The 23,549-nt window shown below is 55.2% G+C and overlaps 9 protein-coding genes across 9 annotated transcripts; 6 read left to right on the top strand and 3 right to left on the bottom strand.

Annotated features, from left to right (window-relative positions):
* Window positions 1-2,939: 2,939 nt before the first annotated feature.
* J7T54_006939 (6-phosphogluconolactonase-like protein) lies at window positions 2,940-4,212 on the bottom strand (the record flags this gene model as incomplete). Its single annotated transcript, XM_051509007.1, has 3 exons — window positions 2,940-3,278; window positions 3,335-3,794; window positions 3,848-4,212. 3 exons carry the CDS (start codon window positions 4,210-4,212, stop codon window positions 2,940-2,942), a joined length of 1,164 nt encoding a protein of 387 aa, XP_051366153.1.
* Window positions 4,213-6,554: 2,342 nt separating this feature from the next.
* J7T54_006938 (putative lipase-like protein) lies at window positions 6,555-9,818 on the top strand (the record flags this gene model as incomplete). The annotated part of the gene is made up of 1 exon (XM_051508996.1): window positions 6,555-9,818. The coding sequence occupies one exon, from the start codon at window positions 6,555-6,557 to the stop codon at window positions 9,816-9,818; it is 3,264 nt and encodes a 1,087-aa protein (XP_051366152.1).
* A 469-nt stretch (window positions 9,819-10,287) lies between these two features.
* Window positions 10,288-11,492, top strand: J7T54_006937 (uncharacterized protein; the record flags this gene model as incomplete). The annotated part of the gene is made up of 3 exons (XM_051508985.1): window positions 10,288-10,980; window positions 11,029-11,175; window positions 11,229-11,492. The coding sequence occupies 3 exons, from the start codon at window positions 10,288-10,290 to the stop codon at window positions 11,490-11,492; spliced, it is 1,104 nt and encodes a 367-aa protein (XP_051366151.1).
* A 1,742-nt stretch (window positions 11,493-13,234) lies between these two features.
* J7T54_006936 (uncharacterized protein) lies at window positions 13,235-14,105 on the top strand (the record flags this gene model as incomplete). The annotated part of the gene is made up of 2 exons (XM_051508974.1): window positions 13,235-13,514; window positions 13,567-14,105. 2 exons carry the CDS (start codon window positions 13,235-13,237, stop codon window positions 14,103-14,105), a joined length of 819 nt encoding a protein of 272 aa, XP_051366150.1.
* Window positions 14,106-15,134: 1,029 nt separating this feature from the next.
* J7T54_006935 (uncharacterized protein) lies at window positions 15,135-15,605 on the bottom strand (the record flags this gene model as incomplete). Its single annotated transcript, XM_051508963.1, has 2 exons — window positions 15,135-15,284; window positions 15,372-15,605. The coding sequence occupies 2 exons, from the start codon at window positions 15,603-15,605 to the stop codon at window positions 15,135-15,137; spliced, it is 384 nt and encodes a 127-aa protein (XP_051366149.1).
* Window positions 15,606-16,853: 1,248 nt separating this feature from the next.
* Window positions 16,854-18,075, top strand: J7T54_006934 (Apoptosis-inducing factor-like protein; the record flags this gene model as incomplete). The annotated part of the gene is made up of 3 exons (XM_051508952.1): window positions 16,854-16,970; window positions 17,021-17,797; window positions 17,854-18,075. The coding sequence occupies 3 exons, from the start codon at window positions 16,854-16,856 to the stop codon at window positions 18,073-18,075; spliced, it is 1,116 nt and encodes a 371-aa protein (XP_051366148.1).
* Window positions 18,076-18,160: 85 nt separating this feature from the next.
* On the bottom strand, window positions 18,161-19,446 carry J7T54_006933 (actin cytoskeleton-regulatory complex end3; the record flags this gene model as incomplete). Its single annotated transcript, XM_051508941.1, has 3 exons — window positions 18,161-18,873; window positions 18,921-19,155; window positions 19,210-19,446. The coding sequence occupies 3 exons, from the start codon at window positions 19,444-19,446 to the stop codon at window positions 18,161-18,163; spliced, it is 1,185 nt and encodes a 394-aa protein (XP_051366147.1).
* Window positions 19,447-20,489: 1,043 nt separating this feature from the next.
* J7T54_006932 (Isopentenyl-diphosphate Delta-isomerase-like protein) lies at window positions 20,490-21,309 on the top strand (the record flags this gene model as incomplete). Its single annotated transcript, XM_051508930.1, has 2 exons — window positions 20,490-20,679; window positions 20,735-21,309. The coding sequence occupies 2 exons, from the start codon at window positions 20,490-20,492 to the stop codon at window positions 21,307-21,309; spliced, it is 765 nt and encodes a 254-aa protein (XP_051366146.1).
* A 656-nt stretch (window positions 21,310-21,965) lies between these two features.
* On the top strand, window positions 21,966-23,549 carry J7T54_006931 (uncharacterized protein; the record flags this gene model as incomplete). The annotated part of the gene is made up of 2 exons (XM_051508919.1): window positions 21,966-22,211; window positions 22,269-23,549. 2 exons carry the CDS (start codon window positions 21,966-21,968, stop codon window positions 23,547-23,549), a joined length of 1,527 nt encoding a protein of 508 aa, XP_051366145.1.

The raw sequence follows: 23,549 nt of genomic DNA, 5'->3' as shown, positions 1-23,549 counted from the left end.
GGCCTTGCGCTCAAAATCCGGGGGGGCGGCCAGCGTGTCTCCTCATCTAATGGGAGAGGCATGCATGTCCCATACATGTATCCGTAGCAAACAAGGCCACATTGAAATGCAAGGACGATGCACTATTGATTAAAGAACTGCAGCTTCAGGTGGAAAAGCCACGTCGTGTGCTCCCCCACGTTTTCACCGTCGCTGCTGCTACGGACCTGGTCCATGTCGCCATGTTTCTGGCGACCAGCATGTGAAGTTGTGAACGCTCTTCCGCGTTGCAGGGACCATAATGTCCCAAAGAGCAGTCAAAAGTTTTCGGTACCCTGGACTGGTCAGCAACCTAGCAAGGAGTCCTGCAGAACAGCCCTTCACCTACTCCGTATAGGAAACTCTATCGCTAGCTTCATGTACGTGTAGGTTCCGCTGGCTCTAGCGGTGTGCGAACCTTTTCGCAACGTATCCCCAAAAGGAAAACAGTTACATGAGTAACAGAAGCATACAGCAACTGATATGCGCAAGTCTCTTGAAGCTACCAGGGCCAGGGGACTATAAAACTCACGGTGTGCGGATTCCCCCAACCCATGCACGTCTTCGGTTCTGGCTCTCCACATTCTGGCCGGATAGTGCAATAGTGGGACAGTAAACTCACATGTGTGTTAGATGAGACCATACCAAGTCTTCGAGTGATGGTCTGCTATAAAAGCATCACAGAGCTTCTGGGGAAGACGGCTGGTATTCGCTCCAAATGTGCCTCGAGGAAAGCCAGTCATCGTCACGACAGGGTCGTCGGACCTAGCAGCAGCGAGGAAGTCATCGATTGGCATCCTTGTCTATGCGTGCATGGCGTTTATCGTCGGGGAAATAAGTTAGGTTTCATCACCCTATAATCACCACTTAGTAAGCACATTATCATGCTGCCTACCTTGGCATTGCGCGACCACATGCGACTGTGTCACTCTCAGATCATTTGATCACTTTCCAAATTTTCATGTTTTATTCGATCAAGCAAACGTTGGAGACCCCTATGAAACACCTTCGGCATCAGTCAGCCAAGCCCACATCATGTCGGCGCCCCTCCTTGCAGACGTCTTTTCGCATGCCGATATACTGGACGCTGCCCATGTGCGCACATTCAACCAAACGCTGGAGAACTTGCTGTCCACTGAATGTGCTGAGTTTGCATTCTCTCAGTGGCTAGAGGGACTACCAACTGAAGCCTCTATGCGCCAGAGCTTTTGGTACATGAAGTCTCACTCAGTGTATCAGCTTCACCATGCCGAAGTGTCAGACAGTGCGCGGACAAAGTTCAAGGAGCTTAGATCTACATTCGACAAGTAGCGTTTGTGTTTGATACCACTGGCGGGTATGTCTTTCATTCGTAGTGGATTCCTTTGGCTCGTCCTCGTAGTTAGTCAGGCAGTTTCAGGACACCACACCTGGCTCTAACGTCTTCAACCTACGACTCGTGGAAATGGTCGTCACCGCCTTTCATCAGGTCGCCGTGCATATCTACTCGCTTGATGCAGGGAAATACAAGCAACGGCTACATGATGAATGGCGCGAAGCTCAGTTACCCTCCACCAACAATGGTCGACACAGCCATGGTTTCATGTTGCCGTACACAGCATTTGTACAACGGGATTTCCATGCTCCGGACAGATACCCTCACGGTCTTCCCGATGCAGCCGCGTACTGGCTCGAGGGCGAGATCTATGGTGCCGTCAGGCTCTTTGACCGAGGAGAGTCGGACACAGATGTAGGTTGACTCCTGGACCTCATGTCACAGATTCACCTAACATGGATAGTGCAAAGCCATGTGGATGCAAGATCATCAGATACATGGACTTTCTACTTTTTATCCTCCGACAATGTCTCAACTTTATGCACTCATAAGGTTCTTGCTGAACGACCCGGGGTTTCTCGCAAACACCTCATGCCTCTTTTCCCATTCACGCTACACGGGGAAATAGACCGCGGTGGGACACACTAGATGCGTTCACAGATCACCATATCTTCAGAAATCGCTACGAACGGGAGCCTAGGTCACCGCGTATCTCTCAAGAGGCACCAAATCGCTTCTGGTGTAGAAGAGGACCAAGCATGCTAGACTGGTCCGAGTGCGAGGACGAATGGACACTTGCGTTTCGAGAACAAGCCCAGCGCCGTAGAGAGCAGATCGATGTGACAGTACGGGCAGCTCCTACAGAAGGGCTAAGGCATATATGACTCCATTGTTCGAGCGCGGAGGATAGCCAGGGTTGCAAGGAGTAGATAACTGAGACGATAGTTCCGAGTATACGTGTAAAGAACACGGGACGTCCCGTAGGGGAAAGTACTTCATCATCGGCGAGGACGCGACAGAACGACGTGATGCGCTAGGGGCGGCAGACGTATGCAGCCAAGGCGAAGCCGTCTTGTTCTGCTAGGGATACCCATGGGTATCCGTGCAGGAATGGTAATGTGAGGTTCTCCCGGCCGCACCCCGTGCCACACGATCGGTCCATCTTCATTAGGCTGAATTCCCCCATCCCGTGCATGAATCGCAAATTATCCTGAATGTGAGGTAGTAGTCGGCATAATTCGGTGCAAGCTAGCAATCTCACCTGGTCTCGCCAATTTCAAACTCGAATCTTGCATGAAGCCACGGGCGTCAGGTCGGTCGACGAATCGACGCTACCGCCCTTTAGAAAGCTAGCGCTACCAAAACTCCCGGCAAGCTGAGAACGCTCCCTGTCTCGGCGGTAGACAGGGCCAATGCATGTCGTTCGAGCCTGGGGGTGCTCCGTGTCCCTAGCAGAGGATGATGGACCACCTGAAATGAGGCTTGTGCTTTGTATTTGACGTTTCCATACGTCCGAAGCCCCGAGTACGTAGCTAGCCTGTCTATGAAACCACCCTGTCGAGCACGGCATCCCACTGACAGCACTCCATCTTTTCAATGTTCCTTCTCAAAGCTCATTCCAGATCACGGAGACGAGCTCGCCCTCGACATCAAGCCACGCCACAGAGTCGCCCAGCATGCCCGTCTCGACATCGCGCTCGATAATGACCACGCGACTATCGCGTTGCAGGCCAACTGCGACGCGAGAGCCTTCGGCGTTGGTGGAGAACTGGCGAGGCTGAATGCCACCGGCAGGCACCGTCTGGACAAGTTCTGGCACACCGGTGCACTGGTCGATGGCAAAGTTGGCCAAGGTGTCAGAGGAAACTGATCCGTCTCCGCCAAAGGCGGGAATTTCAAAAGACTTATCCATGCGGGAGGAGAGGATGACGTTCTTCTGGTCAGGCTGCCAAGTGTCAGCGATTACCCTGTCATTCTAGTTTCCCTACTGATAGAGCTTACCGTGACGAAGATTTCGGCACTGGTGACCCCCTCGGGGACCTGGCCGTCTTCACCATAGATGCTGCTGCGGTAGATCTCGTCAAAGGACATGCCTCTGTCGGTGTACGTGACGGTGTATGCAAGAATTGTGTTGGCGAGCTCGTTGAGAATGTAAAGATACGTGGCATTGTCGATGACGGCGAAGGCAGCATGGCGCGGGCCACTGCCAGCAGGAACCTCGAGAGGCTCATCAGGCTCCAGTGTAGCGTCGCTGGCGATCGAGTAGACGCGGACAATGTCGGCGCCCAGGTCGGGGGCCAAGACGTACTTTCCGGTAGGATCCGTGATGACCTGGTGAGGGTGCGCGGCCTCCTGGCGTTCAGGATCTGCGCCGGGCTGTTCAATCTCGTACAGCTCCTGCTGGATCATGGATGGGGCCGAAGGGTCGGCAATGTCCCAAGCCGAGATACCGGAACCAGCGCTGGAGACGTCACCAGTCGGAACGCGTGTGGACTTGCACGACAAGCGACTTACTAGTGGGCAATAGCGAAGTGGGAGTTGTCATCACCGTACACGACAGTGCTGACAGAACCAACAAGTACGTCGTTGACAGCACTCAGCAGCGAGAGTGAGCCATCGTCGTTGGTCGAATAGATGGCTGTCGTGCCATCTGGCCAGGTCCGCCAGCCCTCGTCGACGCAGATCAATGTCCCATCGTCCTTGAGGGTGAGCCACGATGGAATGGCACCGCAGTTGTTGTCTTGGGCAATGATGTCGAGGTCGGTGCCGCTCTCAGTCTCGGTGAGGTTCAGCGTCGACACGAAGCCTGAGTAGGACGCGACATAGAGGTACGTGGCCGACGCCTGGCCTGCCAGAAGAAGAACAGCGAGAGCACTCATGGAGAAATACGGCTGGCCTTTCAGGAGTACGGAGAGTGGTCAGCCTGGGGCCCTGGGACGAGAAGAAATGGGCGTTTTCTGATTTACTGCCGAGCGCAGATCCGTCACCGCGTCCAACCTGCTCGGAGTGCAACGTCCTTTTTAAAACGACAGCCTCGTCATGTTCTGCCAGGTGGTTCAGCCGGGTAAATTGGAGCAGTTGATTCATGTCAATCTGCCGCACTGTCCCGCGCGGTGCGTTTCACGATCCACGGACGTTAAACGTCCGAAACGGCCATATCTGGACGTGACCCACGCCGCAAGGAGCTGTGATCTACATAAAGGAATGCCAGAGGCTGCAGAAGATGCCTGATGCCTAGTCCCCGCGGGGTTCAAGCAGATATGGATGAGGCGGGCATAGATAGCAGTTACCGAAAGCTTGTTCCTCTGCGAGTTGCCTGATCTGTAGACTTGCTAACGCGAGAGGCAGAGAAAGCGATCGTGGCTTGCATTGGCCATCCATCTCCGGTATCCGATCCGATCAAGCCACAACCTTGGCTCCTGGCTGCAGCCGTTGAACGCTCGGCATTGGACTACAGCACATTCTGACGCGTGTTCGGGCAAGATAAAGTCATTCTGAATCACTACCGCATAACAGCAGGCATACTGATCCTTGTGCTCGACTGATGGTGTGCCTCGCGGACGCCCCGTCGTGAGAGAAAGCCTTCAGCATGGTGGAATGGTGTAGCATGTGTTGAAAATACCCAATGTGTCTCGTGCGTTTCGTTCCCAAATCTTGGCTGGCCTAGATGAGAGTGTAGTCGCGCTGCCGGTTGCTCTAGGCTCGCTGACGACAGCAGGCGGATTTGCTGTCCACCAGGTCCTTGCTCATCGAGGCCGAATGTGTGAGTCAAGCGGATTCGTGACATGCGAAACGTCATAGTCAACTTTCTCACTGCACAAGAGACCGGCAATGCGAAGCAGAACATAACGCGAGATGCACCTACTTTCACTGAGCAGGCTGACCGGGTGTCGAAGGTGGAGTGGCCATTCCCACTGCCTTTGCTGGGCATCCGACGATTACTTTGCCCACAGCCCTTCAACGCTGCCAGTCACCTGCAGCCTGTAGCAACGAGTGAGAGTGTGGTCTTCGTCCAAGGCATCATAGTGCGCAGAAGATTTGGACAGAGGGTTTGGCGTTTGTGCAGGTCCTGATCTCGACGCTCCAGATTCACCTTGCAAGAGATGGGCTAAGGGAACACCGGGTCCATTGATCGATCTTTTGCTGGACTCGAAGTCGAAGGCAGACTTGTCTTACAAATTGTGCAACTGGTTTGATATATGTGCTCGTGTGGCTGGACGGTAGTCAGAAACCTGGGACAGACTGGTGATGACCGGCTCATGAGCCAAACGACTGGCCTGCTGCGCTGCGATTTAGTGCCCGCGAAGTGCAGTGACTGGAGTTCCAGTGGCTCGAGACAGGAAAAGAACTTGAATAATTGGTCTCATAATGACAAACGACACCTCGTTTTAGGTTCCATGGACCGTCAACTAGTCGTTCAGAACTTAAGGACACCGGCGTGCGGCCTGTAACAACACTCTTGACACAACTGAAGTCGTCGGCTCCTGGAGTGCTCGAGCCGCGAACGCAGTTCAAAGAGCCATCAGAAATGAGTCGGCCACCACACTCACTGCCGATTGGCTGGCTATTCATCACGCGACCGGGCCACGCGACACTGGTCTTGCTCTGCAAGCCAGTCGCAACCTGGTACGCAACAATGAATGATCGCGAATGATTGGATGTCCGAGCCTGCGATGTCGCTCACGTTCCGGCATGTTCGGGTTCTGTAACTTCTGTAGGGGTCCGAGGGAGCAACACTGGCCGGCTGCCCATCTGGCTATGCCAGCTAGCGCTTGGTGACCAGAACATGCGCTTGCAAAAAAAGGCGATGTCGAGGCCCAGCTCTCATGTTCTTGAGTGTGCAATGAGTACGTCTTCATCAATCGAATTGCACTACCACTTGGGGCGAAGTAGTTTTCGTAGCGCCGAGTAGCGCTGAGTAAGGTAGGAGAATATAAAGAAACGAGGGATGACGTCCATATGTTGCCATGAATACGCTAAGTCAGGGACCAGAGTTATCGATAGGCCCCTAGTATCCCGCCAAGATCATTCTGCGCTTCTATCGGCGGCCGATCCGACTTCCCCCCACCACCGCACCGACAGCTGTCGCCGTTGCCGTCACCTCCTGTCAGGTCACGCGCACACGGACGAAACCTGGCTCGCGCGAGCTCGACCGACCCCAGTCATCTCCATCAGCGCCACTTGGCGCTCAGATCGTCGGCTCGAGCCTGTCATCATCAAAATGCTTCTCGTGCACCAGACAGGCAGCGTCAAGGTCGGCGAAGTCATCCGCTACACCGTCACCTACACGCCATCGCAAGATCGCATCCTGCCCTCCCCCGAGAAGCTATACCTTCGAATCAAGAATACGTCTGCGATCGCTCTCCGCGCGGCTTTTGTCCACGGTCCCTACACGCTCTCTGTCGCTGCCTACCCGCAAGGCTTCAATCCAAACGAGAAATTCGCCAGCTCCAAGTATGGCGTACCCGAGTTCGAGCCCATGGTCAAGGCGGGAGGATCCTGGGAGTGTGAGTTGATCGTGCCAGAGGACATTCGACAAGGTGCGGGCGCGGGCGCTCACGGTGGATTTGGAAAGAGCCACGACCATGACCAGGAGAAGGCGAGCTGGGTGGTGGAGGTCTCTTCCCAGGTCATCTTCTCCACTAGCGCCGCCGTTGGTTACGAAGTGCTCCTGGCGAGGGACAAGAAATCCCTGAGTCTCGGTGGCGCGGTCCCTGGGATGTCAAACCAGAACCATCAGTCGCAGCCTGGTAAGCTCGCAGACCACCAGCAGAGCATCGGGTCGAAGGATGGGCATCATGCTGGGCAACCAAAGGGTATCTTTTCCGGGGCCGTACAACTCTCGGTGGAGGATACTGCGTCGCTCTGGAATACACCGCGGCTACCGGAATGGGACGACAAGGGCGACGAAAGAGTTGACAAACGTGGGGCCTCGGATAAGCCGGTAGAGAGCATGGTCAACACGGGAGATAAGGAGACGCAGGAAGATCACATGCCACAGAAGCAGAACAAGGTGCACCTAGTGGTCCTGACGCACGGGCTGCACAGCAATCTCGGAGCTGATATGCTGTTCATCAAGGAGAGCATCGACGCCGCCGTCGCGCAAGCAAAAATCGACCGCAAAGAGAGGCGTGCCAGGGAGAAATGTTCCAGGAGGACATCAGACGACGAGCGAAGCGCCACCCCAACAGAGCCTAGGTCAGCCCAAGACCAGGAGGATAACAAAGTTGTCGATGACGGCGATGACGGCGATGACGATGATGAGGAAGTCATTGTCCGAGGTTACTCAGGTAATGCAACTAAGACGGAGCGTGGTATCAAGTACCTTGGTAAGCGACTGGCACGATATGTCCTCTCCATGACGTATCCCGATCAACCTTTTCTGCCCGTGGGCAACGATATGACCGACCACAGCGAGTATAACACCAGGGTGGGCAAAGCGGCACACGACAAGACCAACGAAGGCAAGACAACGCACAAGCACAGCACTGGCCACACGGGGAGGCATCACCATGCCAAAGAGCACCGGCCATACAAGATCACCAGCATCAGTTTCATCGCGCATTCCCTGGGAGGCCTCGTGCAGACCTATGCCGTTGCGTACATTCAAAAGCACTCCCCAGAATTCTTTACGCGCATCACGCCAATCAACTTTATCGCACTCGCCACTCCATTCCTAGGACTTAGTAATGAGAATCCCATGTACGTCAAGTTTGCGCTGGACTTTGGTCTTGTGGGCCGCACAGGAAAGGACTTGGGCTTGACCTGGCGGGCGCCGACCTTGGCCAGAAGCGGATGGGGCGCCATTGTGGGCAATCTGGGCGAGACCGCGCACAAAAGGGTCTATGGCGAGTCGCAACCAGAGTCGAAACCGCTTCTCAGGATTCTGCCCACCGGCCCGGCGCACACTGCGCTTAAGAAGTTCAGGAATCGCACGGTGTACTCGAACGTCGTGAATGATGGTATCGTCCCCTTGCGAACGAGCTGTCTTCTCTTCCTAGACTGGCACGGCCTGGGTAGAGTCGAAAAGGCCAGAAGAGATGCTGGCCTCGTCGAGACGATGGTAGGCTTTGGCTGGGCTGAGCTGACGGGGACAAACATGGCGAACACGAGGCTCAGGCAATCGCTTCCTCCAGGGGCGTCAACAAACGACCAAACGACCGATTCTGGAACTGATACGCCCAGAGGCAACATGTCTCAGGTCCCTCAACCGTCGACAAACGCTGTCGAGGAGGACGACCGCGTGAGCTTAGAATCAGTGGTCTCGCCGCAGGGCGAGAACGGGCCATCTGAGCAAGCGTCTCAGCAAGGCGTTCCGGGCCCCTTGTCAGGCTTCTTCAATTTTTTCCGAAGCAACGACACCAAACCTCCCCCAATGACCCACAAGCAGAGGCAGATCTATGATAAAAGTCAGACCAAGAAAGGTGAGCTTGCATCTAGCACTACGCTCACCTCTGGGACGTCGGAGTCTACCGAGGTTGAGCCTGCACGGGCCCAGGGCAAGGCAACGACAGGCCAGGAGTTTGAAGAGGAGATCAACGCCCTGAATACGCCTCCCCGCACTACTTTCTTTGAGGCGGCAGGCGATCTCCTCAACCCACACGTGCCGGATGTTGAGTATTTGGTCGACCCCGCGAAGCGGCCCCGGACCATTTTCCACGATCGTGTGTATCACCCGCAAGACATCCCTGCGCCGCCGATGAAAAAGCGGCCTACGCCACCGGTACGCCGGAGAACCTTTGGCCGGTCGAACACGGGAACGCTGTCGAATACTTCATCCTCCGCACATGGGTCGTCAAAGTCGGATGAATCCGACACGGCGACCAAAGACCAGGAGGCTCATAGGGTATCCGGCCCAGAGGAGCCAGGAGCCGAACACGTCGTTGATGCGTCGAGCATGCGGGTCGAAGAGAAGATTGCTCGCGGCTACCACAGAGACCTCTCCTGGCGAAAGGTGCTTGTCAAGCTCGAGCCGGATGCCCACAACAACATTTTTGTGCGACGCATGTTTGTGAATGCATATGGTTGGCCTGTTGTTAAGCACATCTGCGATGCACACTTTAGCGACTCGGCAGCGGCGCGCATGCGTGATGAAGACGAGGTGTCCGGCGAGCGTGCCCTGGACATGAACCAACCACCGCACGAGGACGGCGGGGAAACCAAGAGCGATTCAAAGAGCGCCGAGCGCAAGACATCCGAGGCGCGGACAAATAGCGAATCCCGCGAGGCAGAAGATAAAGTCCCGGACCTGCGCAGCACCGCGCCCAGCTCACCCGGCCGAACGAAGCAGGAGTCGGAGCCTCGGCCGTTGGAGCGAGGTGATTCCATGTCGTGGTCCGATCGCGACTGGGTCGACTCTGAAGTCGAGAGTGATGTCGATTTCGGGGAGGCGAGTCCGACCAAGGAATGGAATTGGAAGGAGAAGATTGTGGGCAAGGGAGGCAATGCGAGGCCGTCGGGGGCCAAGAGTCCCAGAGCCGCATAGAACGGATACGATGGAGGGGACAGGGCTCTGATGTGTAGACGGTGAATACTGACTAGAGTATAATGTATGTACGGCTATTCTTCATAAGCGTTCCATTTGCATTGTCTGGTTCTGCAGGGGTTGTCGGTGTGTACTCTTTGTAACTCCTTGTCGTGGACGAGTCTGCTGATGGTAGTTGAGATCGGTTGGCGTGAAAGTCAGCTCGAGTTACGGTCCGTTCGCAGCGCGCTCCCATGTAGGTTCAAACTGCTGAACTGTCAATGAGGAATGAATCTAACACTCGCCTTAGTTACTTCTCACTTTCACTGTCACCAGTTCCTCGGCGATGTTCGCCCCTATGAGCCCCCAACCTCCTTCTCAGCTCTCAGTCTGACCCTCACATTGTATTTCACCTTCTCAACCAATTCTTTTGAATTCTCCTTCCACAACTCTTTAGTCACCAGTATCTAGCACACTCACAATTTGAATCATGTTTCGCCCTTGGATCGACGAGCTCGATCCGCTCCCTGAAGACCCAGGCTTCGAACTCCGCTTGGATAGCGATGGCCGGGTAAAATGCGACGATATCAAACAACTTTACGCCGATTGGTATTCCAAGCACGAAAAGAGAATGACGCTTGAGGAACGCCAACACGCGCAGTATGCGTATGACCACCTAATCCCTCCAGACCTTATTACCAGAAGGGTTGAGTCTGCCCCCTCGGAGCATCACCTGCACCGAATCTTCCTTACAAAGAACTACTACGACTACACGTACCCCATCTTTGCCGCACTGAGGCTCTACTACGTTGAGCAACACAAAGACAATGGCTTCCACGGACAGCATCACTTGAAAGCGCTGACCACATTCAAGCGCGGGAGAGCAGCAAAGCTCATTGCGCAGCGGTACAATCTGGGCGGTAACGAAGACACGTTTTGGGGTGACTTTAAAGAAACATTTCCAGGCCAATGTCCCCCACGACCAGAGAGCTGGCCATGCATCGACTTTACCGGGGCTCAAGACATCTTGGCAGAGAGGGAAGCATCCGTCATTGACCTCGTAAGCAGCGACGACGAGGATGAGAATAACAGTGGGATCGCTGAAGCTGTCGGCATGGCATTCTCTCCTCCTACCACCAGCAAGGCAGACATCATGGAGCAGGGGAAGAGATGGATGGAATCGGTACGTGCTTTCAGTTCCCGGCTGGACAACATGCTAACCCATTCGCAGAATTGGTCGGACTGTTTCGAGACTACGGGTACGGCTTGGCCCATCAAGCCGACTGGAGTTGGAGATGTCCATGTCGACTACAAGAAAAGCTGCAAGCGACCGCAAGGTGATGATGCAGTCATTGAGGGAGAGCAGGGGACAGGCGCGGTAAGTGCAAGCCCCAACTTGGTGTAGCAAGCACGCAGCTAACAGTCCGACAGGAAACGCCCAGCCCAGAGAAGAAGCCCAGGAAGGCTATGAAGATGATCAAGAGACGTCTGAAGGAAGCGGAGAACAAGATCACCCAATTTGAACAGCGTGAGCATGCGACGCAGACGGCGCTGGAGGAGGTCAAGCGTGAACTAGAAGCGCAAAAGGCGACTGCCGCTGAGCTCAAGCGATCTGTTCAGCATGGCAGCAAGATGCAGCTGAGGGTGGCTCTGATGGACATGGCTCGAAGACTTGGTGTTGAAACCTTGGCATGAGGAGAGGTGGAGAGGACATGTAACAGGTAACCGCGTTGTATCAGATATTGGAAAGGTGGTTGGACTGGCGACATCCCAGACAAGGAAGGATTCTGGATTGAAGAAGAACACGACTTCAAAGAAGAAAATGGGTCACATGTAAAGCTAGAACAGATATATAATGATATTGTTTCGCTAGGAGCCAGGTCGCTGGCACCGCGTAGGCCAAATGTGATGGTGTTGAAGTTGAGGAGAGTCCTGGCTCATGTGTTTGGACACAATCATTACTGCAAAATGCGCAATCCCATCTTTGCGGGAAATGCCACGAATTTGTCCAGTGATAGGGAATGTCGCTCAGTTTGATATAATCAATGGACAGTGGTCTTGATGGCGTCGACCTCTCTCCTAGGAGACCACCGGATGGGACGTAATAAAGCCGGAACAAACATCGACAGTTTGACGCGCATAGAAATAGCCATAGTAGATGCACTGAAGATCAGATCCGGGCTGATAGTCGCCGCTCTGACAAGTAAGGTAGCAGTCCTAGGAGGCTGAACGGCAAAGTAGAACAAAGAAGGGAGAAAGAGCTTCGAGGCTCAATGATGATGGCTCAGATCAAACAACGGCAAAGACATCAAGGGTACGGCCAAGTTGAGACCAATCACATTTGACTACAGCAGAAAGATTCTCAGTGAATGCACAATTGTCCACCAGTCTAGTGCCCACCGAACTTACATTGGCAGATTTGAAGTTGACGATGACGAGTCCCAACTGACATATCGCCCACCGTTGACGGCACCACGCAGTAAAAGTCACTCATCCCAGATGACGGCCTGCTGCCAACCGTCTCATTCGGTCCCATTGTCAGGGGGAAAATCTCTGTTTGCTAGCCATGAGTCAAACATAAAGGAAATCTCAAAAGCACCCAGTCGCATCCGGTGGGCCCACGAGGTCACCAGTACTCACGTGGCGCGACATGAAGCGTCCACGTTCCTGCATCGCCAGCAGCTATGCGGTTGCATAACAGCGCATCTCCAGTCCATATGCGCGCTATCAACAACTCTGCTTGAAGCCAATTGAACGCGGAGACCGTCAATAATAACTCCAAAGACGAGAACAAATTAAGATTTAAAAGTGTTCCACTTGCCTGCGATGTTTGACTGAGCCTGGGATCGAATCAAGATTTGCAAGGTTGTCTGCAACTACAAGTATCTACCGTGGAGGGAGGCGTCTACTCTCCAATCACCGTGCAAGACGCTGCCCGCTGGACATGAAGCCAAGATGGATGGCGATCCCTGAATGGCTTAGCGCCAGGCACGCGACATGGATTCCTGCTGGAGCACGGGCCACCATCTAGCGCCAGGTCCGCTGTACACCCAAAGCGTCCAGCGGGTGGCCGACGCTGGGGAAATGAGAGGCCAACCAGCGTCTGGCGCCGCGCCCGCCTCAGGAAGATTAAGGAGATCTCTCTCGACGACGACCCACCATAACCCTCGCAGCCCCCCGTCTCAGCTCGCTCATTTCGGTCTCTTGTCCTGCTTCCTCTCTTTCATAACTACAACAGCAACATCCCCTCGTGTCTCACGCTCACTTTTCGGCCTTTGTCGCCTCATTCCCTCTTTTCAGAGTTCCTAGAGAATCTCGTTCCGCTCTTTCAGCACCCCACGCTCACACACCGCACTTGGTTATCTGTCTGCTCTCTTATACGCGGCTCTCATAAACGCCCTCACAACACCACTTTCAAAATCACATCAAACGCCAAAATGCTCTTCCGCACTGCTTCCGTCGCCGTTCTGGCATGCGCCGCCCACGCGGCTGCGAAGCCCCAGCCCTACAAGCTCGCCGTCATGAACGTCCCCAACCTGGGCTTGTCCCGTCGCGACACCTTTGGGTACCAGCCCGAGGAGATTGTCTGCAACAAGGGCGGCGAGACCTGCGCCGACGCCTGCGATGTTGGCTACGTTCAGTGCCCATCCAACGATGCCACCGTCCACTGCTACAACCCGACTGTCGACCAGCTGTGCTGCTCTGACGGCACCGGCAGTGAGTGACACGGCCCTACTCGAGAGGAAGAGCAATGCTGATTAAGTTCCAGACTCCTGCGACAAGGGCTACTACTGCACCCACGACACTCAGCTCGAGACCTGGTGCTGCCCCGACGCCATGGACCTCGAGGAGTGCGCCGCTGCGTACGGTGTTGACGGTGGTCTCGAGACTGCTACCGAGTCTACCTCCAGCACCACCACCACCACCACGTCGGAGCAAGAGTCCACTACCAGCACTACAAGCACGACCAGCACGACCTCGGAGGAGGAGACCACCACCGCCGCCGTTGTTGTTGTTGCCGAGATCACCCCTACAACTACCCCTGAGCCTGAGACTACCACCACCACCACCACCCCCTGCGAAACCCCCACCATCTCCAGCGCGTTCACTAGCAAGTGGACCGGTACCAACAGCACCAGCGCCTACACCTCGGCCCACGTCGTGACCTCGACCAAGGTCGTCGACGCGCCTGTGGACACCACCTCTCCCCAGGAGCCCGACAACACGGATGAGCCTGGTGCTGCTGCCACCTCTGGTGTCAGCCTTGCCCTACTCATCGCCGGCGCTGGTTTCGTCGCTCTCTTCTAAGGCAACCCGAACCGCGATTCTGACGAGGTTTATGAAGACAAGAGACCACGGTGCGACATGACGCCGGTGCCTCTTGCGAACATTGCACACAATGGGGGTGAGATGGTCCCAACTTAGGCTTGTCTGCGTATGAAAGTCTTGTCGAGACCACCTCCCGTGTCTCATAGCTAGGAGTTGGGAAGGATTTGACGTGATCTCTCGAGCGAACTTTTTTTCATGGTGGCTGCCCTCAACTGGCGGGATGTATGGCTTTTGTTTTTGGATTTGGTACATATTTCTTTCGCATTATACCTCCTACCGCACGCGCGGTAGCTCCTCTTCTTGGTGGGCGCAGAGGCATACGGCTCTCGCGTCTCACTGGTTTGTACGTATTCACCTAATGGACCTGATATACACGGACGGCTTTGGCGTTGATGTGCACTTGATGACGGCCCGCTCGCTTGGTGTAAGTGAGACATAACAGCAGACCCCACGTCGTAGATCCGCAAAGGGAAAGCGTGTGTGCTCTGGAATGCGGGAGCCGTTGCCGCGGCATCGGCAATTCGGGCGCCGCCAACGTAATCGAGGTACGTAGCGTCTGGCGTGGGAGACCTGCAGAGCTCTAGCTTTGCTCCGCTGCCCCAGTCCTGCTTCATGCGAAATACAAGTGCGATAGGCGGCCGTTGTGCTTGGATCCTTGTATGTCGCGCGGGCTGTTGGTGATCGACGCATTTCACACCGTGGAGAGGCGATTCTTATTTCTTAACCAGAAGTTGTGCGAAGTTTAGCAGACATCCCCTGCACTCGCTCGCGGACGGTCTGATCGAAGCTCACGTTAGTGCGACAACTCACAGTCCTACTGATCAGCTCCAGGGAGCTGCCGAGTCCGAAGTCATGCAGTGAAATAGGTCTTCTTCTCGGTGTGGTCATTGCAACGCAAAGCGCAACCAAAGATATGCAATCTATTTGAGCGCGATGAAATTATTCAAATCTGCACCCCGGGAGTTCGCTACCCGCCCTTGATCACGAATGCAGCATTCTTCAATGCGTCTATGCGCCAACCGCCTCGGGCTCCTTGTTCGCGTCGTAGCCGCATGACGCCTTGAGGCTCTCGACGAGCTGGATGTACTGCTCCTTGGCCTGGTCGGGGGTGGTGCCCTCGTCAACGACCTGCTGCCACGCGTTCTTCTTGGCCTTGCCCTGGTATTTGTGAGTTCTCTTGTTCTATCTGTGGGGAATCTCGCAGGGGCGGGGTGTGGGAATGAGAGGTGACCGGGGCGGACGGACCTTGAGATCGAACATGCCGGGAGCGGGCGCCTTGGAGATATCCTCGCCGTTGGCAACCTTGAAGAGAGCTGCAATATTCATGTTAGTGACTGTCTGTCGTCTGCATGGCGCCCCTGTGTCGAGGGCGATGGTGGGCGCATGGAAAGACTTGCCGTAGAGCTTGAGGAGGTCTTCGTTGCCAGGCTTGCTGGTCAACTTCTTGGAGTCGGCGACGGCGGTGTCAAAGTCGGACATTGTGAAGTGAGTTTCTGGTGTGTTGTCGCGGTGAAAAAGAGTGATGATTTTGTTTATTGTCGTCGTTGGTGAGGATTTGTTGGGAGACTTCAACTGTGGAAAAGGAGGGGGAGGGGAATGTTAGCGAACGGGGCCAGGTGACGTCGGGGTCTGGATTACTCTGGAAGCTCGTGAATGTGGGGCGGTAGGTGACGATCAACCTTCGGGCACCACAAGGTGGTCCACTACGCCCTATAGGCCTCTACACGTAAGTAAATCGAGGTTGCACGTGCGAACACAAGCCAAGTCCATATTCAAAGAGCAGAGGCTCTCAATCAAGCTCTACCAAAGCATGCTCTTCATGCTCCTGCCTTTGACCAACCTTAAGATAGCTAGTCCATGCCCTTTAGTAGTTTATGGCCGTTGCATTTCGCAAACGCTGAGAATCTTCCTCGTCTTGCTTGGGTAGACTCACCTCGGCACAGCAAGGACGAGCCATGGGAGGTGTGTAAGGTAACTTGAGACTTCAGATGTCGCCCGAGCTGTTGGTGAGACGCACCGGGTAACACCCGGCCAGTGTGACAGAGTGGGCACCATCTCACAAAGGGTGGTACTGACAATGGTGTTATTCAGACGTATTTGCACAATTCAATTCGCGTTGGAGATTGAGGCTTCATGCACCGTGTTAAACATGGACAACAGCTTCTGGGGCAAGAGGCCGTTGTTGTCACCGTACCTTCAAATTCACAACGGTTGCCACGTTTGTATTGCTCGTGCCGCCACTGTTTAGTGAACGCACATCAATAAAACGATTTCGTCTTGAGCAGCCAAGAACAACGAATTTCTCGCACAAACTCTGATTATCACAGGTTTGACAACCGCTCAGCGGCTAGTGCAGCAAATTATAGGGCCAAATGCGCTGGCAAAGAGGTGCAGGGTAGGCAGCGTCTGCGCCTCAGAGCTGCGTCGGGCATTGCATGGAGCACGCCTATTGGAGGTTAAGAATGTATTGAACGACTACAGCTTCCAACGTGTGTAAGTTGACGGGACTTGTTCGGTCTTTTCGGGAGAGAAAGAATTCATATCTATGATGTTGGTGCCTTAGGCAATAGACTTGACTGCAGCTATCCGCTAATGTGCTCCGTCCGCCGCCAGTGTACTAGTCCCGTACGATTCATCATCACTCCGCCCTTGTGTTTGGGGTCTGCTTCATCATTCACAGATTCACCACACAGCTGGCAACGGTCGAATACAATCACCATATTCAAAATGTCGAAAACCATAGTTGTGCTTGGCGGCAGTATGGCCGGCCTGAACATTGTCCACCGTCTTCTAAAGTACACCTTGCCCCATGAGTCTGACTTCAAAGTGATCCTCGTCTCCAAAGTAAGGAACCATGTGTTGCATTATAGAACTCGACGCTGATTTATATCCAGAACAGCCACTTCTATTGGAACTGCGCCTCGCCGAGAGGTGTCATCCCCGGACTCATCCCTGATGAGGAGTACATTCAGGCCATTGCTCCCGGTCTGGACAAGTACCCTCTCGAGAGCAATGAATTCATTGTCGGTAGTGCCACGGGCGTCGACAAGACGTCCCGCCAGGTGACCGTCTCGACCGCGGATGGGACCCGTCAGGTCAAGTACGACTACCTCGTCATCGCCACTGGCGCACGCTGCACTGAGGACACGCTCCCTTGGAAGGCCAACAACACATACGAGGAGCTCATTGAAAGCATCCACCGTACGCAGGAGAATATCAAGCAGGCAAAGCACATTGTCGTCGCCGGCGCGGGCGCCACGGGTGTCGAGCTTTGTGGCGAGTTGAAATTTGAGTACGAGGACAAGCAGGTCCTGCTCCTCTGCGCGGATGAGAAGCTGGTGGGCGGTGATTCGTGCCACGCATCCATGGAGAAGGGGCTCAAGTCTATGCATGTCGAGATCAAAAAGTCTGCTCGGGTGGAAGGCACCAAGACACTCGACAATGGCAAGACGGAGATCACATTGGGCAACGACGAGAAGATCACGACGGACTACTACGTGGCAACAATGGGCATGGTGCCCAACACAGAGTTCCTGCCTGCTGAGTGGTTGACTGACAGGAAGTATCTCAACGTGGATGATAATTTCCAGGTCGTGGGCGAGAAGGGGGTTTGGTCGCTCGGTGATGCGGTCTCCAGGCCAAGGGCGAGCTTCCCCGAGACAGAAGCCCAGGTGAGTCTTATCTTGTGTGTTTGGGTGCTATCGCAAGGGTAACTAACAGTCAGCAGGGTGGCGCTGTGCACAAGAACATTGAAGCAGTTCTCAAGGGCAAAAACCAATCTCGGGTCAAGGGCCTACCGGCCGATGTCTTCGTCTGCTCCATGGGTCGCAGCCGTGGCGTAGGTCGCATAGGCTGGGTGCCGGCTCCCTCCCTCGCCATCTGGGCCATCAAGGGCCGCACGCTTGGTCGCGAGAGGACGTCCAAGTACGTCGACGGAAGTGCGTTCTAAACCCACGGAGGTTGGACATTGAATAAAGGGCGAGTCGCAATAGAATATGTCCTTGAAGATTTATGCCCCGCTGGTCTGTATGCTCTCACCTCCCGGCCTTCTCATTCTCAATCTCCTGCCGCAGCTGCTCCAGCACCTGGTTCCTGGACGCGAGATGTGACTCCAAGCCCTCCACTTGCTCGCGCACTGTCTGCAGATCCTCGCCAATGCTCTTCAGGTTGCCGCCCGTGCTCTTTGACGAACCCTCCTCCAACTCGCGGAGCTGCCGCCTCTTGTAGTCCAAGAGCTGGTCCAGTTCTTTCTTGACGAGAGCCGGCTTCGAGTCCCGCTTGCCGCCCGATTTGCGCTCGGCAATCTCCTCGACTTTGCGAATCTTCTCCTCCAGATCTTGGAGCTGGCGCTTCAGGCGCACCTCTTCCCAGTCTTCTGTCTTCTCCGTTGAGAAATCTGTTCCCTGCGTCTTGAACCCGCTCCGTCCCAGTCTGGATAAATACTGCTCTCCAAACTTTGTCTTGCGACCCGTGCTGGTCGAGTCGTCAGATTTCGTCGCCCATCGCGAGCTCTTCTGGTTGGCGACTTGGTAGTCGATCTGATTGCGCTCGAAGCTGGATCGGAGAGACGCAGGCACTGTGCGCGGGATGCGGAACCCGTCGTGGCGATTGTTGAGTATGTGGAGGAAGGCAAGGGCCGCGTCTTTACTGATGGTCGAGTGCGCGGAAGGGTTGACCAGGTTCCACGCGGATCGGATATCTGTGTCGGGTACATCGAGCGATTCGTACAGGTCTTCCAACGCGCCGACTACTACCATCAGTGGATTTTCCGGCGACGCAGAGAGGCACACCCACATGAGATCTCGCCGCGCATGTCGCGGTTCTCCTGGTAGATGGACTCGTACTTGGCCTTGTCCTCGGGCTTCATATACCAATCGAAGCCGTCCTTGAGGCCTTGGTCATCTGAGTCGTCCTCGACTTGCTCGAACTGTGATTGTTTGCCGGTGAGCGCGTGCGACGCCTGCACGAGATGCGCTTTGGACTCTGGGACTAGCCAGTCGGGGATCGATGTCGGGACGTCCGAATATTCCTGTATTCGTCAGCAACGAGATAGGACAGCTTGGTGTGCTCGGGACAGGCGTACGCCGTTGAGGATGTCAAAGATGATTCGCATAGCCACGCAGAACTCCTCGAAGTCGAGATTGCCGTCATTGTCGACGTCTGCGAGGTCCCACACTCTTTCAAGTTGATCATCGCGCAGGCTGCTGTTTTTGAGAACTGGCGCAGCTTGTTCGCCCGTCAGGTATTTCCCCCCGCCGGTCCGCGCAGAGAAGATGTTCCAATACGTCTCGATCTCCTGGGGCTCGATCTTGGGTGCCATGATGCCAAGTCTAATCTGCTTATGTCTCGCCGATAGTTACAATCTGATCGTCTGAAAAGTGGCGCCAATGTCTGCAAAGCTCAATTGTAGTCGGACAATGTCAAGCGCCTCGGTGATGCCGGTAAATGAGCGACGGGGGATGGGATGGCGTAGGCGACTGTCGTCCGTCATGAATGGATTGGAGCTGCCGCCCCAGCCTCCGGAGCCCGGGTGGGTGACCAGCGCCAACGTGGCTGAGGCACATTCGGCTTGGGTGATATCTCGTGTATGTGCATACAGCAGGATGGGCTCCGAGAGGTCAAGAAATGGGAGACATACACGTAGAGATGATGGTCAGAGCACCTAGGCTCAGTGCCTACATGTACCTTCAAAACTGGCACATCCTCCCAGCGTTTACTTTGACGCATTGCAGCTGCACACAAAGGCTCTCAATGATACATGTACCTGCATGTGATGGGCTCAAGGCCAAGTACAACCACTCCCCCCAAATTGCACGCAGTGACTTCAATACCTTATGCTACATGATCACAGGGCTACAAATCGGAATGCACTGCTTTCCTCTATTCCGTACCTCACAACAAAGCGGACAATAAGGGCGAGTACAAGGCGGAGAACCACTATCCCTACGATGGACCGGACCCTGGGTTCGAGGTACCCTCAAGTTGAACGAGTTGAGGCGGCGCCCCAGTGTGACCAGGGGATGAACCGAAGAATCAAAAACAAAGACACTGGGCAGTGACATAGATATTACCCTGTTCGGCTTTTCTATCATTCATTATCAGATTGTCTATGAGATCAAGAACCAACCGAAGCAAGATGTGGCGTGGATTCGGTGTATTGTTTTACCCCACAATGGACTAGCGGCGGAAGCTGGAGGGGCGCCAAGCGATTGACCGTTTGTCCCTCCTTTTCCTCTCCTGGTAGAGGGGCAAATATTCAATCTTAATCACCGTGGCACGACTTCCCTCGGCATCCTCACAACAGATTGCAAGCTGGTTCTATTTACTATTCTGATTTCGAAATTGCATTTGGCGACCGCGACAATGTCTCCGACCACGACAGGGACCACCACCGGCATCACGGCCGAGACGATGCTCCGGTTGTTCCCCGACATCGACACCAGCTCCGAGGCGCTCTCTGGCCACGATGAGGAGCAGATCCGCTTGATGGACGAGGTGTGCATCGTCACCGATGAGAACGATGCGCCTATCGGCAAGGCTAGCAAGAAGATCTGTATGTTGGCAGGAGGCACGAACCCCGGAGAACCTCGGTTTCTGACCATGACCAGGCCACCTCATGTCCAACATTGACAAGGGCCTCCTTCACCGCGCCTTTTCCGTCTTCCTCTTCAACGATAAGAACGAGCTCCTCCTCCAGCAGCGCGCCTCCGAGAAGATCACATTCCCCGACATGTGGACCAACACCTGCTGCTCGCATCCCCTCAGCGTCCCCAGCGAGACGGGCGCCAACCTCGAGGACGCCATCGAGGGCGCGAAGCGTGCCGCGCAACGGAAGCTCGACCACGAGCTGGGCATCAAGGCCGAGCAGGTCCCCGTCGACAAGTTTAAGTTCCTCACCAGGATCCACTACAAGGCGCCCAGCGACGGCAAGTGGGGAGAGCACGAGATCGACTACATCCTCTTCATCAAGGCCAACGTCGACCTGGCGCCCAGCCCGAACGAGGTGCAGGCCACGCAATACGTCTCCCCCGAAGTGCTGAGGAAGCAGTTTGAGGACCCCTCGCTCAAGTTTACGCCGTGGTTCAAGCTGATCTGCAACTCGATGCTGTTTGAGTGGTGGGAGCATCTCGATGAGGGGCTTGAGAAGTACATGGGCGAGAAGGAGATCCGTCGCATGTTGTAGGGTGCCTTTTGGGACATGGATACGTGTCCGCGCGTACCCGGACTAGCACATAGTTTTCGTTGATGAGAGCTCATGGCCTGTTGAGCAATGATGCCCTTTGGGCATGGACACGCGCTGAGGAACATGAAGCTGCGCTGGTGCTCCCCAATACATGATACCCTAACGTTTTGCGGCCAGTGGCTACACCTCCTCGTTGACTGATGTCAGTCTCTTAGCATAAAGCAGGCTGTGGAAGAGCCAAGAGCCCCTTTCCAAGGTGACCACCCCCGCAAAGGTTCGCTGTCTTGTGTGGGACGCTGGAGAGAACACGCGGGGAGTATGCCGTTATTCTGCGACCACCACATACATGTTGATTACGCACCACACACAGCCCAGCGCATACATCACGATGCTAACCAGGCATGCGAATCCTCCTGTTCGCATGCGTTTAGCGGAATTCTATTCCGTCAGATGGCATGCTGCGGTGTGCCCCACCCGCCCAGGCAGCAATGTACGTGGTACATTGTCTCTAACAGCTGAGCAGGATCAAGAACTCGATACGCTTGTCGCATTGCTTGCAAATGGCTTTGGACATTACCATGTGCAATCTATTCTCGACAAGGACTCTTTACAACATTGAGTCAAGCGCGTCGTTGTCATACGTGTAGCCTACGGCCATGTCTTGGCTACCCTCGCGTCTGCCCTTCCTCAAGGGCCCAGCGCGATCACAGGTCCCGATTGTGACAACCGACGAGATCGTCCCAGTGCATCTGTTCGACAGTACCACGGCACTGCAGTCATGCATCCTTGTGTGGCTGTTCCGCTTCAACGAGCGATTGGACCCCGACAAACTTCACGACTCCCTCTCACGCGTCTTCCAGAGGGAAGGATGGCGCAAGCTAGGGGGCCGATACAGGCGTCGAGTATGTTGCTGGCCTTTGACGTATCATTCATTGACGACACTAACATGGTGCACCCAGAGCAATGACGGAAAGCTGGAAATTCACATACCCAAACCATTCACAGCCCAGAGACCACCGGTCCACTTCACCCGAGAGACGTTCAACACACGCATGGATGAGCACCCGTTGGCGTCCAAGCTTCCTCAGGCCACTGGAAAGGTCACCACATTCCCGGGCCCACGGGCCTTCAACGCGCTTGCCATGGGTCCCGGGTCACCAGCTACGTACGATGACCTGATCTACGACGACAAGCCCCAGTTCTCGCTCCATGTCACCAACTTCACAGACGGCACCCTCGTCGGGCTGGGCCACTCCCATATGACCGCCGACTTGCTGGGCCTCACGGCTGTCATTGAGGCATGGTGCCAGGAGCTGGCGGGCGAGTCTGACAAGATTAAGCCATTCGGAGGCGTGGAGGAGGACGGCATGAAAGGTCTGTACGAACCCCCGACGCAAGAGAAACATATCCTAGCCGGAAAGGAACTCCAGGGATCAGGCCTCGCGTACTGGGGGCTGCGTGCGGTCTGGCAGGCAAAGAATGCACGCCTGGCTTCACGCACGCTGTGCATCCCCAAGACGACAATGGAGAAGCTGGCCACGCAGGCCAAGAGCCAGATGACGAGGCAGCCGTCGGACACCCTTCCGCCAGACGGACGCGACGCACACTTCATCTCGGACGGGGACGTGCTGGCCGCTTTACTGTGTCGTCTCAACGCCCAGAACCAGTCGACGATGAGCAGGAACATTGTGACCATGATGGCGCTCGATCCACGCACACGCGCCCCCTCGGCGTTTCGCACCGACGTCGCGTACGCGGGCAACTCACCAACGGCCGTCTTCTTTGAGTGCTCTGCGCAGGACGCCGTCGACATGTCCCTCGGGGACCTCGCCCTCTGCGCCCGCCAGGCGATTGCAGCACAGGCGACCGAGGAGCAGATGAAAGCCTATGCCGCCCTTTCCGCGGAGTCAGTGCGGGCGAGGAACATGAATGTCATGTTTGGTGACAGGAACATGGCCTTTCAGCTCATGTCCAACTGGCTCAAGGCGAGTCTCTTTGAGAAGATTGACTTTAGTCCGGCAATAGTCGAGGAGGCATCGTCGGCGGCCAGAGCGGCGAGCCAGCACAAACGGGGGCATCCGGTGTATTATCACTCTGCAGACCCGGGCGACGTCGAGGGTCCGTATGTTATGCATCTGGTGGTGGTCATGGGGGCGGATCACGATGGGAATCTCTGGATGTCATGCGTTCTGCCGGAGACTACGTGGTCAGACCTGGTAGGATTTCTGGACTCCCTCTGA

The sequence above is a fragment of the Emericellopsis cladophorae genome (genome assembly GCF_022114955.1).
Source record: "Emericellopsis cladophorae strain MUM 19.33 chromosome Unknown NODE_2_length_1295279_cov_118_880017, whole genome shotgun sequence".
In the NCBI taxonomy this organism is placed as follows: domain Eukaryota; kingdom Fungi; phylum Ascomycota; class Sordariomycetes; order Hypocreales; family Bionectriaceae; genus Emericellopsis; species Emericellopsis cladophorae.
Note: the sequence above shows the minus strand (reverse complement) of the source record. Positions and strands in the feature narration are given on the sequence as shown.